The sequence below is a fragment of the Pantherophis guttatus genome, chromosome 2, assembly GCF_059756535.1.
Source record: "Pantherophis guttatus breed Tessera chromosome 2, ASM5975653v1, whole genome shotgun sequence".
NCBI classification, from domain to species: domain Eukaryota; kingdom Metazoa; phylum Chordata; class Lepidosauria; order Squamata; family Colubridae; genus Pantherophis; species Pantherophis guttatus.
In genome coordinates this window covers 69,799,417-69,813,169 of record NC_142064.1, presented here as the reverse complement: position 1 = coordinate 69,813,169, position 13,753 = coordinate 69,799,417, and the positions used below count along the sequence as shown (strand labels likewise).

The window sequence follows — 13,753 nt, the reverse complement described above, 5'->3', positions numbered from 1 at the left end:
TGGACTGGCTACGGGATTTAGGAGCTCAAGGCACTGTGCTCCAGTGGTTCACTTCTTTCCACAATGGTCAGTTCCAGTCAGTATAGGCACGGGGGAAGAGATTGCATCTGTGGCCCTTCGTGTGTGGGGTCTCTCAGGGCTTGTCACTTCTCCCCTATCTTGTTCAATATCTACCTGAAAGCACTTGATGAAGTCATCCGCCAGTTTGAGGCACAGTATCATCACTATGCTGATGATACCCAACTTTACATCTCCATCCTAAATGATATAGGTGAAGCTGTCAATGATCCAGTATAGAGGCTGTTTGGGTCTGGATGGGGGAAAATAGAGTTTGGCTCAATCCTAACAAGGCTGCAATTGTGTGGACCTTCTGTTTTGGGGATGTCACCATCTTTGGTCTTGAATGAGGCTCCACTTCCACAGCCAAGACTGATGTGCAATCTTGGGGTTCCTTCTGGATTTGCAGCTACTGCTCAAAGAGCAGGTGGCAGCTGTGGCCTTTGCACACCAGTTGCACCCTTTCCTTGATCAGGAGGCCCTTCAGACAGTCATTCATGGTCATCTTATGATTAGATTGCAACACATCCTAACTGTGGCTGCTCTTGAAAACCACCCAGAAGCTGCAGCTGGTTCAAAATGAAGTGATGTGAGCAGTAATGGGTGTCTTTCAGTGTGCCTATATTTCACCACTGCTATGCAAATTGTATTGGTTGTCAATTGGCTTCTGACTGCAATTCAAGGTCTGATTATTACGTATAAATCTCGGTATAGGGTAGGGTCTGGATATATGAGAGACTGCTTGTCTCCAACTGTTTCTGTCTGTCCAATATATTCCAGAAGAGTGAGTGTCTCCAGGTCCCCTCCATTAAACACTGCAATCTAGAAGTGTGCCTTCTCTGTTGCTGCCCCCATCCTCTGGAACAGCATTGCTCCCAGACATTAGAGTGGCACCCACTCTGGGGTTCCAGAAAGCTTTGTAAACCTTGCTTTGATTCCAGGCTAGAGGTTGATATTTATTATTTGTTAAATGCCCCCGTTTTGTTGTTTTTCTTATGTATTAAATTGTGGGTCATTGGTGCTGTCTGAGTTTGGTTATTTTCTTGCCGACATTTCATTACCAAACTAGGTAATACTATCATTGAAAAGTCTGCAAGAAAACAACCAAGCTCAGAGAGCACCAAGGATCCCACAGTTCAACCCTGAGCTATGAATATTCTCTTCTATCAGTGTATTTCATTATTTTAGTCTGAGCTGTCTGCTTGATTCAATGTTTTTATCTGTTTTCATGTTTTTCCTTGCTTTATACGATGTCCAGAGGTCACTGGACTTGGGCAGCCAGTAAATTAAAATAAACAAACAAATACATTCTACCAAAATCTGTGCACCTTTCTGGTATTAAATTTGCATAGAAATTTTAAAAACCTGGCACTTTAGCATGCCAAACATAAAAATACCATAATGGGGAATTGGGGGTGTCTACTGAAAGCAAGAAAATCTTGTAAAAAGTAAGTATTGTCAAAAGAACTATGGAACAATATTTTGTGGATTATGGCAGGAAAACATCTGCTATATGGATGATTTAAAAGGTCACATATTTCAAAAGGGCTAACAATAGCTTAGCGTGATATTCTGTTTCTGCATGGCAACACACTATTGACAAAAACAAATTTATTAGCACAAGTGCTTAGAATTCTTGTCAAGAAAGTTCATGTTTTATGCAAGCCATCTTAATTTTTTTCCTCCTTTTTGTTTGATATACAACAAAGATCAAAAGGTAGCCAAGAGGAAGTTCATATTTTAATAATTATAATTTTAAAGCACACTTTAAAAAAGAGCAGACATCTTTATTGTATGTAACATAATGTTTCCAAAGCAAATAAAAAACCTGCAACCAACCTGCCAAAAATATAAAGGATTAATTTAATGGATATTCTGACATGTTTGCTTTCAAAGTGCAATTCAAAAGTTGCTATACTCACATTTCCCTCTAGTGGTGTTTGATCCTCACCATCCCTGGTTGGGCTGATATCCTGTCTCATCACCCAGATGGGTTCTTTGGGTTCATCGGGAGTATATGGAGAACGAATAGTCCTTGTTTTCACTTCCTCAATAGCTTCCTTAATGTCTTTAATGGCCAGTGATATGGCATCCCTTTTTTCCTTGCTATATCTTTGCACTGATTCCCCTGCATTAACAGGTGCTCTAGAGTTGGTTGAAACCTGATTGCTGCTTTCATGGCGCATGTTAGCAGGAACGTTAGTGTCCACATTTTGTTCTGCTTCTGGCATCTCTTCAGCAGCTTTGTCCAGGCTCTGAGAACTCATGCTTTGTTTTACTTCAGCTACTATTTGGTCTATATCTTCCTCTTGATCATAACTGTCCATACGAGGATATGGGGCAAATTCTGCCTCCTTTTCAGGACTGTCGGACTCCCCGTCGGAGCGTTCATCATAGTGGTGAAGGCGGGCACCCAAAGCTTCCTTTCGATAGTTGTCAGCTTCTTCTCTCTCTTGCTCATACAGTCTAAGACCTTCCCGCACATCAAGGTCAGGCGTGTCACCTATCTCTTCATACACATGTTCCTGCAGCCCATAATCAGCATAGGGCTCTGCATACTGCTCATCTTCCCCTCGATGGAAGAGCCTGTGAGTGTACACATACCCAGAATATGCTGCATTCATGGCTTCCTCATGCTCAATGGAATGAAAGTGCAAGTGGTTGGGAAGAGTTCGGTTGTGAATGGTTTCGGCGTGCTCTGCCTCAGCATTTTCAGTGTACTCTTCTGCTTCAGGTCGGTACTGCACTGCATAGGCACTCTCATCCTCATTCTCGAGTACCCTGTCACCTTCATAGCTGTCTTCTGCTATGGCTATGACATCTCCTTCAGCAGTGTCAGTATGATAATGGAAGCCACTTTCAGTGCTGGCTGACCGTGCTAATGTGCTTTCCTCTTCTTGCCTAGAAGGTTGTTCATGGCTGCCATTGGCACATCTTGGGTAATGAATGGCATACTGTTGCTGTTCTTCTTCTACTTCAGAATGTTCTAGGTCTGCCTCTACAGATTCATTCACTTCTCTATTTCCTAGTTCATCATTGACCTCTCCTTCAGGTGGTCCTTCAAAATGGTTCATGGCAGGTTCTACTAGGTATCTCACCTATTCTACTGACATTTTGTGTGCTGAGGCTGTAAAGAAGTTACAAAAAGAATACTTTATTACATACAAAAAAGAGAGAGATTTTAAAATCCATTTCAACTATTATAAAAAGTAGGCAATTAGTTCGCATTTCCATTTTTGCAAAAAAAAAAAAAAAAAAAGTCTCATAAATAAGAATTCCCCACAACTGGAATGGCAAAAATCAATAGTTACCATAAGCAGAAATCACTAACAACAATTGAGAGAATGAATGGAATACAAAGAGTACGTGTCCCACAGAACAGAATGGGCAAATTGATTAGACAGACAGCATAAGAAATATCAAGAAAATAAATTATTGGAAAAGGGAAAGAAAGAGGATACAAAATAACTACATGGAAAAAAAGAAAATATTAAATGTGTGCAGGTGAAATACTTGTTTTTATATGCTTGTAGCTGTTTAGATATACTTGCCAAAAGCCACATTTCAAAAAAGAGGCAGGGACAGGATGAAAATGAATCAATATTCATTTAATTAATAATTACTTATTAAAATAAATTGCTTGTTAAATAAAGTAATTATTCATAAAATTACTTAGTCCTGTACCTGCATGTACCAATAATTCTCTTTTACAAACGTAGGTCACTTTTCCCAACAGAACATTCAAGAGGAAACATATTTCACTCCCAGGAGAGTCAGAAAAGAAAAAGAAAAATCCAGAATGGAGATAAGCCATGAGAAGGGAAGGGAAAGAAAAGGAAAGAGAGCAAAATAAAAATGGATGGAGATGAAGCAAGGGAAAGAGGTAACTAAACAGGAAAGAGAAAGAGAGAACTCCTAGTTAGTCATTTTAAAAAAGGTTAAAAATCAGCAGGCAAGCAACCCCTGCCAAGTGATAGCAAAACTTCAAAGACACCATTTTTATCCATGCTTTTCAGTCTAACCTTTACCTGCATCCATTCCTTTATTTTTAACAGTATCCTATATTCTTGTCAGCTGAATGCAAAATGACCCCCTCTTCCAATTCACAGTAGAGGTTCGTAGGGGATCCCAGGAAAAGTCATTTGATTTAAGGACTTGCAGACAGGTGTTATGAAAAGTGGCAGAAATATATTTTATATTGCAAAGCTCAGTGAAAGTTTTGATATGCAACATTATAAATAAGGACAGCTCTAGAGCCTGAACCAGCATCAAACCATGTACTAAGATAACATATAAATTGTAGTCATGGTCTATTGCAATTTTTTTTAAAAGTGTTTCTAAATAACTTTGAAATTTGTCACATCAATAAATATTTAACACATAGAACTAATGCAAAGCCACAAATCTACCTGAATTTAACAATGAGTGGCATAAATAACATGTCATTCTTTCTTTCAGCTAAGCCCACTGACTGCGGTGCTGGGGAGACAATTTCATTACTACTCATTACTGGAATTGCTTGCACACATTATTTTAAGGCTTTATTGCTAAATCAAGAGATGGTAATTAGCCATAACTCTCTCTAAGCAGTGACCAGGACAACTGAAGATAACTAAACTAAATTAAACAAAAGGACCCCATCCCCACAGCCTTCCTCTCCCTCTCCTTCTCCGCACTTTCAACTTTCATAGAGAGATTCTAGGTAGAGTCAACTAGATGGATTCCAAATGGAGATGAGCAGGTATGAAAGAGTCAGATAAACTCACAACCACCATTCAACTTCTGGGAACTTCACACCTTTAAAGAAATGAAATGGCTCTTGGGACACACATCGCACAGATCTTGTCATCAGAGGGGTTCAAGCAATCTCAAAGGCAGGCTATTCATTCCATGGAAGAACAAGTTAATCAAGCAGCAGAACTAACCCTATCATGACTATAACAGACAAAGACTTAGTAGACAAAATCATGTGCAAGAGGCAGTTGAAGATAATTCCCATCTGAATTGCTGCAGCTACAAATTGCTGCAGTCTTCAAACATTGTTACTGCAGCTATCTCCTCCTCCTCCTCCTCCCCCCCCAGAACCACAAGACACTACACTTACATCCATCTGTATAAATATGCTTTGGGTAAATTAGAGAGGGAAATTGCCCAAAGGGCATCAAATTTGCATTGTGGTTGATCAGGCATCTTGCATGCAAAAGGCTGGCTCCAGTGGTCAAGGTTCAATTTGTTATTCAAAGAGTAGCCTACTTTATGTAGTGACCATACAATACTTTACATACAGATTGCAATTTTCTTTAATTAGGGAGGGGTTTTTTATATTTTTAAAGTCTTTTTTGTATTTTAACAGAGAGAGAGAGAGAGAGAGAGAGAGAGAGAGAGAGAGAGAGAGAGAGAGAGAGAGAGAGAGAGAGAGAGGGAGAGAGACCTTCCTATATTGCCTGCATAGCCTTACACAAGAAAAGCACATAACCAAAGATTTATGTTTCTTTATTAAACATATTTGCATGCCACTGCAATAAAAAAATGACTCAGTAGCACACATAAAAGATACAATACAGTATATTGTAAAGCAAAACACATATAAATATTAAAAATACAATAACACAATAAAAAGAGAAACAGAATAAAAGATAGCAACAAGAAGTCAGGGAAAGGCTTTCCAAAAAGTTTAATCTTTAGAATCAGCAAATACAGAACCAGTTCGATCGCCATAGGGAAGCTGACAATATTGGTGCTGTAATAAAAAAAAAAAAAGTCCCCTGAAGCTCCTTCAAAGTGTGGATTTTACAGCAGTTTCTCCCTGCTAGATTCAATTTGACAGGTTGAAGTTGGAAAGTGCTAAGCCATTAAGGGCTTTATAGATTAAAAAAACACAGAACCAGATTGAATCCAGAAACCAACTGGCAACCAATGCAATGCAGGGCCAGCTGCATTTTGAACCAACCGAAGTTTCCAAATATTCTTTAAGGTCAAACCCAAATAAAGCACATTACAGTAGTCTAGATGAGTGATGCTAAGGGCATGAGTAATTTGCCAGCAACAGAAAAATGAGCTGAAGTTGGGCACAAGCCCCTTTGCCAATGGCTTCTACCTGTTCATCTATAACAGGACTGTCAAACTCACACACTGGCTACGCCCACCCCCGTTTAGAGAAGGGGGAGAAAGTTGTGATATGTCAAGTGATGACAATGTGACATCGCGAGTTTGACACCCGTGATCTAGAGGAACTCCAATTATTCATTCCTTGTTTTATAGGAACCAGAAAGCAGATTTGCCAAGGCAGATGATATCTAGATAAAATTAAAGATGTAATATGATTGTTTGCAGGTATGTTCCTCCCTATACAGATTTGGGCTCATTCCTAACTTGGCTGATTACAATGAGAGATGAACATGTCAATGTAGCCAGAATGCAAAGAGATTCTCATTCTATAGCAATAAAAAGTACGGGGTGTTCATTTTCAAAATGGGCCAAAAAGGAGTTATTTCAAAGAGGAGGTCATGTCGCCTTTATTATTTTCTTTTTCTGTACTTGTGAGGAACCTGAGCGTATATGCCTTTATGAAGATTTCTCACTTAATAGGTTTCAGGGTTTGAAATAGTTAATTCAATCTATCATGCCACATCAGATTTACCTTGAAGTCACCTTCCAATTTAATTCAAGCAGTGAGTGGTTTTCTGTTGGTTGAATTAACTGATCAGAGACAGCTGAGTACACAGTCTGCTTGTTTCCTAAATACAATTAAAATCTTAATGAAGAATGGCACTCTGGATTTAGATCTCAAAACATAAAGAACCATGAATTTATATTGATTATAACCAGAGAGATGGAAGAGCAAGTCAATGAAAATGGAATGTTTTATTAGAGATTAGCCAAATTAGCAACATAATGGACAATTAAAAGATTTAGGGGAGGGGAAAATAAAAGCAAGATACACTTAAAATATGTTTGTTTCTTTTCTCTCTAGTCAAGAAAATGAATTTATTAGAATGCCTTTGAAAAAGATACCAAGAATTTATAAACAGTATTTTTTCATGAGCAAGAAAAGGAGGAAAGAGCAAGCCAATTTTGTGTTACCAGTAATATGGTCATTTTTTTCCATTTACTGCAGCATAAAAGTATTCTATAAAATCTACTACCTACAACTTTTTCCCAATTAGGTAAATCAGCCTTCTCCATCCCTCCTTAAAAACAGTAGCAAAGGAAGCTGTCAAAAAAAAAAAGGGGGGGGGGACTGATTCTCAGTATTGTCTTTATAATCTGATCGGTGCTGCTAAGAGATCTACTTGTCAGAGTCATGGCTTTACATTGGATAGATCTTGGCCTCTGCCTCCCTTTCCCGCAAAAGAAAACAAATTAATTGCTGAATATTCCAGGAAAGAAATTCAAGATTAAAAAATGACCAAATTACCTCCATATAGAAAAATAAAAGTTGACAAATTTTAGCTTTCCTGAAAGGACAACTGAATTATAATTATTTATGAACAACATAATATACACAACAATTAGAGCTCCCAAATCTATTAGCAATGGGCAGAGGCGGGGAAAATAGCTCTCAAGTCAAGCAGGCTTCTGCTACTGGCTTTATTAAATTGTTCTAATGGGAGACATTAAAAGGCAATAAACTAGAAAGTGGGAGACTGTAAATTCTAATCCAGCTACTTGGATGACTTTGGGCCAGCCCCTCCCTCTCAGTCCTAGGAAGGAGGCAATGTCAAATCACTTCCAAATTTGTCCAGGCAGTCGTTAGGAATCAAACTGACCCGAAGGACCCTTTCCAAAAGAGGGGTAGTGGAGGGATAGGGATAAAAGCAGCTATGTATGAACTATACTATAATGAACAGTATAATTGTTTCTTTTTTGACAGATAATTCTTATTTTTTTCCCCAGGTTGTAAATTTAAATCTAGCATTGAACATTTTGCTCTTCAGGTCCAGCCTCTCAACAACACTGAACTGACATGCTAAAGTTCCTAAATTCCTTTTCATTATTTAAAGGTAGCAGAAAATGAAAGATCAGACAACTCCCAGCATGTGGAGGATTGCCCACCCACTCTATATACAGTATATGTAAAGGTCTGTGAATATTCATTGCATTCAACTTAAAGAAATTATTTAATAGGATTTCACACAATAGTCAAGAAGATATGGTAAGCTGAGACAATGGATGACTGGAGGCATTTTAAATATAACTGTTTCTTTTCTAACTGAAAGGTAATTCTTATTTTTTTTCCAGGCTGTAAATTTAAATCCAGTGCTGAACATTTTGAATCTCTATTCTTCAGGTGCATTTCGCTGACAAGAAGAGCTATTCTTTGCCTTTCTTCAAAGTTGAATCCATGCAAAGGTGCTGCTTTTTCCTATAAATAACTCATGATAGCCCAAGGACAACTTCAGAAACTGCTTTGTAATCAGAACTGTTGGACAATAGAATTGGGAGAGGGTGAAACAAGATTGCATGTTTTAAATATTTTAAATTGTCTAATAAAATTAACAATCATGCTCTTCCATTTCAAAACTGTTTAAAATTCACAAGAGAGTCATTGAAGAGGGCTTTATGGAAACTGCCCTAGAAAAACCTTATAATTTAACATAAAAATTTAATGCTAACACTTGAAGCATATAATGGAAAATATATAACTTGCAGCTAACACAAAAGAATAGCTTCTTCTGCCTTGATTCACAGCTATAAAAAGGGCACGGCCAATGACTATATGGGAATATGCCAGAAGGCTTAGACACTACTCTATCTTCCCAGGAAAAAGTTATTAAAAATAAGAATTGCTCATCTTTAGAGTTTAAAGAAAGGCTGCATCTGGGGGTTTTTTTCCAGGCTACAAGCTACTTAGTCTTCAAATGGTATGTTGGATGCCTCATGTTAAAAACTGGTCAGGACTAAAACAAGAATTAAATCCAATGAAATAAAGCTTGTATAGTTGTAGTTTGTACAACGTGTATAGTTACATTTCCCATGTATTTTATATTCTTCCCTTTCCAATTCAGAGAGACACTGGTTCAAGTTATGTACCCTGGTTTAAGCTCATAAATCAGAGAAAAGAAGAAAATTCAAGTTACCACTGTAATAGGCAGACCAGGGATGAACATACACATAGGATAAAGAAAAATAATAGGTATGTATATTTGCTTAGAATGAAACAGCGAAGAAGCAAATTATTTTTATGATTTTCTAATCAATACCCTCCAGATGTTTTGATATTATAATTCCTAAAATTTGGGAATTTAAGAAACCTGACTAAAAACACCATTATGTAGTTATTACTGCGACATCATTCTAATAAGCAAACCAAGCTATGTATCCAGGAATAGGTTGCACAGAACTATGTCCAATTAATACTAATTTATCAGGCAAAGTGTTATAATAGGGGAAGTTTGTTAACTTTCACTCCCTCTGCTGGCTGCACGCTGCAGGAAAAGCATGTGTTATGTGTTTGTATTCCTGGCTAGCTATGTTCAACCATTGTAGCTACACTGAGCTATAAATTCCCCTCAAGTTTTACAACTAATATCCTCTTAGTTAAATGCAGAAGGAAAAAATGGATTTTTGTAGTCATCCTACTAAGGATTTAGGATTGAAATTGAACACAATAAATCTAATCAATTTATAATCCAAAGCTGCTCAGGAATCCTGTAAGCCTATTCACCTATACGTTTGTCTTTCAGAGAAATCCGACTAGCCACAGATTTTAGAGGAACCCAAATTTGTGCCTGGATTTTCAATCTGTATCATTTCAATCTGAAACAGATATCAAGAGTGAATTATTCCTATTCCAATGCAAAATTGTATTTGCTGTTTAGGTATTGGGTTATGTGCAAAGCCTGATTTTAGGAATATATAGTTGCCAATTTTTAACCGTGGCCCATTGCACACAGTACAAAGATTATCAATACACATATAATCCACTCTTGCAGGTACACATTATCTCTGCTGTAGCCTTGTTACTGCCTTGTTATATTCCTTTTGAGAAAGGATATGGGATGCAACAATATTTCTCTGTCACTAAGATCATATGCTATCACAACAGCTGGCAAGACAGAGCTTATGGATAGCAAGATGAATGGCAGATCCATAAGACACATCTGGGTACAAGAAAGAAACTAAATTAAACATGGTGCTTGGACCATTCACATAAGGACACCCAAAACCAGAAAAGATTTCTAATTTTTGGTTTTGGCATCAGTAGGGAAACCTTATTTTTACAAAGCCAGTTCACACACAAACACACACACACACACACAGAGCATAATTTATAAAAATGATTAACATGATTCTCCAAATTTCCCTGCTTTGGTAAGAGACAATGTTATGTTTCTGGGAACAAATTATTCCATATAAAACAAAAACCACCTGTTTCCTTTAGATATATGAATTTGAACAATAAATAAAAGGCTGGCCAACATTCTCTGTATTCTTCACAAAGGGCATTTGTGAACAAAACATGCTGCAGGCTAAAAAATACATTTTTATTTGGAAAAAACGTAGCAACACATAAGTTCTAATAGTATTAGCTTCTTCAGAAGATGTTTCTTCTGCCATCCATACATAAAGCAAGGACAAGGGATATATTTTCTTTGCTGGTTATTTCTCAAGTTGGGTATCATTCAAGCAAGTTATACTCAGTGGTGGGTTGCCCCTGGTTCGCACCGGTTCTATAGAACCTTATTGGTGGTATCCTTACGATTTATATTGATTGTTTCCTAATATGATTTGATTGCTTATTTGTAACCTATGACTATCATTAAGTGTTGTACCTTATGATTCTTGATGAATGTATCTTTTCTTTTATGTACACTGAGAGCATATGCACCAAGACAAATTCCTTGTGTCTCCAATCACACTTGGCCAATAAAGAATTCTATTCTATTCTAAAATATTTCGGCACTAACAAAACACTATGAATAAACAAAATTCATTAGAAAAATGAAAAAGAAAAAGAATTAAACAATGAGGAGTTCTTGGTATCCTCTGAGCCTGGTGTTTTCTTGCAGAAGTTTCATTACCCAAACTTCATCAAAATTGTTGATGTTACTTAGTTTGGTCAATGAAACATCTGCAAGAAAACAACCAAGTTAGGGAGCACAAAGGATCCCTCATTTCAACTCTGAGTTACAAATATTTTCCTATTGGAATTAAACAAAGTTTCATTGTTATGGAATTAATGGCTGGAATTTGTAAAACATTTTTATTTAACAACTGTTAGGTTCAAAGTTTTCGTAGAATGATCAGAAGGTACCTTTAGAAACTTATGGATGTGGAATATTAATACAATCTTAGTTGCCATGGCTGCTTTATCAATGGGTGGAACGTCCAACAGGTACTAAGGCATCTATCATAACAGCTTGAGTTCTAGAGTTATTCTTTTCTTGGACTCAGGAGTAGACATTTCTTGCAAAAAAAAAAATGGTGAAAATGTTCCCATAACTTTTTAATTAGTGATCATATTTAATTTGCATGAATGGACAAGGGTCACACTAGATCAGCAAACTGCAGATGAACTAAAGCAGGGATGTCAAACTGGCGGCCCATGGGGCAGATACATCATGCACAGGCCATGCCCACCACAGCTCCGTGAAGAGGGAAAACATCACAATACGTCACGTGATGGCAATGTGAAACAGCGAGTTTGACACCCGTGAGCTAAAGCCAAGACGCAATGGTGTAATCCGAAAAAGAATGATTACCCAAATGTTTAGACTGGACACATCCAAGAAACAGAGAAGATGAAAGCAAGCAGTCAGTTAAAACTGAAATCTGCTAAAAGAAAGGCATATGAAACCGAGGATTTACTTACTAATATTAAAAAAAGTCTGATCTGGACTAGATGGTATATCAAAAGTTAAAATCTATTTCCATGCAAATTCCTCCCAATTTCATCTGTATGTGAATGATGCTATCTGTAGCTTGGCCAAAAAAGATACGTAAGAGGAAAAATAGAAGTATAAAACAGAACACTTTAACTGAAGAGACTGCCTCTGAAGAACAAAACAGTGACAAAAAGAGAAGATTTTAAAGAAAGCATATAAGCTCGTAATTAAAAGGGAAAGGAATTATAAATAGAAAATATAAAGTTTAATATGTAATAAGGGCATAAGGGCAGCTTTTTTATTCTTATATCTTATTCTTATATTTTATTCTTATATCCTACAATTGCACTCTGAAGCCCTTTTTGGAGACTGAGTTGAAGCACTGCATAGCCATAATGATTACAGTTAAGAAACTTTATTCTTGCAGATGATACTCTGTGAGAATCTGTGGTAAAGCTTGAAGGGGAAAGGCCATGAAAGAGAATATATACCAGCGTCCCCAGTCTGGTGCCATCTAGATGTGTTCAAATTGTTATTTTCAGAATTCCCAGTCAGCAAGGCCAATACATTGGGATGGCACGTTTGAGTATGAAATGTAGGACAGGTTGTTCCCAACACATATCCTTTTTCAGTACTTCTCAGAGTTCAGAAAAGGACACTATGGAGGGGTTTCATTTTAAATTTATTAAATTAAAAGTAAAATTAGTTTATTTTAAAAAATCATTTTGAGGGGCAGCTCAATATAAATCTTAAGAACCTACTGTAGATATCTGCTGCCCTTACCCTATATTGCTGGATCCACACAACATGCTAGGATAAATACAAATCCATGTGTTGTAGTTAATTTTATGTTTAACGTGAACCCAGAAAATTAATATTGAGAAAACCGTGGTCAGTTAAAACTTCAGTTCCATGGCAAAGTAGCCATACATACATAACTCTATGGAACAAAGAAATATATTGTTTTTTTTTAATACTGTGTTTCTTCTTTTATGACAGTAAATCCCTACTCACTATTGCCTGAAAATGTATTGGTATTGCCTTTAAAAACCTTTATGGCATGGGTCCAGGATAGCTGAAGAACTGTCACAATCTGATGGGAATAGCCCACCGCACTTGTTCCAGCGGAATGGGCCTATTTCATTGGGCAAATAATTTCAGTTGGCAGGTTCCAAGAAGAGTCTTTTCTGCTGTGGCCATCACCTTCTGGAATATTCTTCTATTGGAAGTGAGGTTCATCCCCACATTCCTTGGCCTTCCGGCCTAAAAACTTGGCTCTGCCTCTTGACCTGGAGTCCTAATCGGGGACTGATGCATTGGAAGTGGCTGATTGGGCAGAGAAAAGCCCCACCCAAAGGCCATCCATCATCTTGGGTTTTAGCTTTTTTTATTCGATTTTTCTAATTTTAATTGTTTTCTAGTACATTTTACTTTTTATTATATTGCAAGCTGGCCAGAGTCACTGTATCAGTAAGATGGGCAGAACAGAAATTTCTTTCTTTCTTTCATTATTTTAATTAATTGATTGATTAAATAAATAAATAAACATATAAGACTTGATTCTAATTTTTATCTTGGGTTTTACTATGCAATACAGCAGTAGCAGCAACTTTCAACTCCAAATGAAACTTCTAATGATATTAGTGACATAAGAACGAAGAGTGTGGTGACATTTTAAACCTTTGCAAGTGACAAAAGACATAAGCTTTTGTGGAATATATTCCATTTTATCAGCTGAATGAAGTGTCATCGTAAATTAGAAGCATTAAACCATTCGTAGTTTTGAAGGTAGGATAAGGAATGGAAATGCATAAAGTACAAGCAGTAACAATTATCTTAATTGTTCATGAAATAGCTGCAGGCTTAGA

General features: G+C 37.1%; 1 protein-coding gene across 4 annotated transcripts in view; it reads right to left on the bottom strand.

Moving 5' to 3' along the window:
* Positions 1-13,753, bottom strand: part of APBA1 (amyloid beta precursor protein binding family A member 1) — an 88,921-nt gene that overhangs the window by 35,058 nt on the left and 40,110 nt on the right. For 3 of the 4 annotated variants that reach the window (XM_034410269.3, XM_034410270.3, XM_087886163.1), the window contains exon 2: positions 1,980-3,184. In XM_034410269.3, coding sequence (XP_034266160.1) covers positions 1,980-3,131 — 1,152 coding nt within the window. In that variant the 5' untranslated portion in view covers positions 3,132-3,184. Of the gene's footprint in view, positions 1-1,979; positions 3,185-6,697; positions 7,380-13,753 lie in introns of those variants that run through there. The other variant, XM_087886164.1, reaches the window with a different exon arrangement.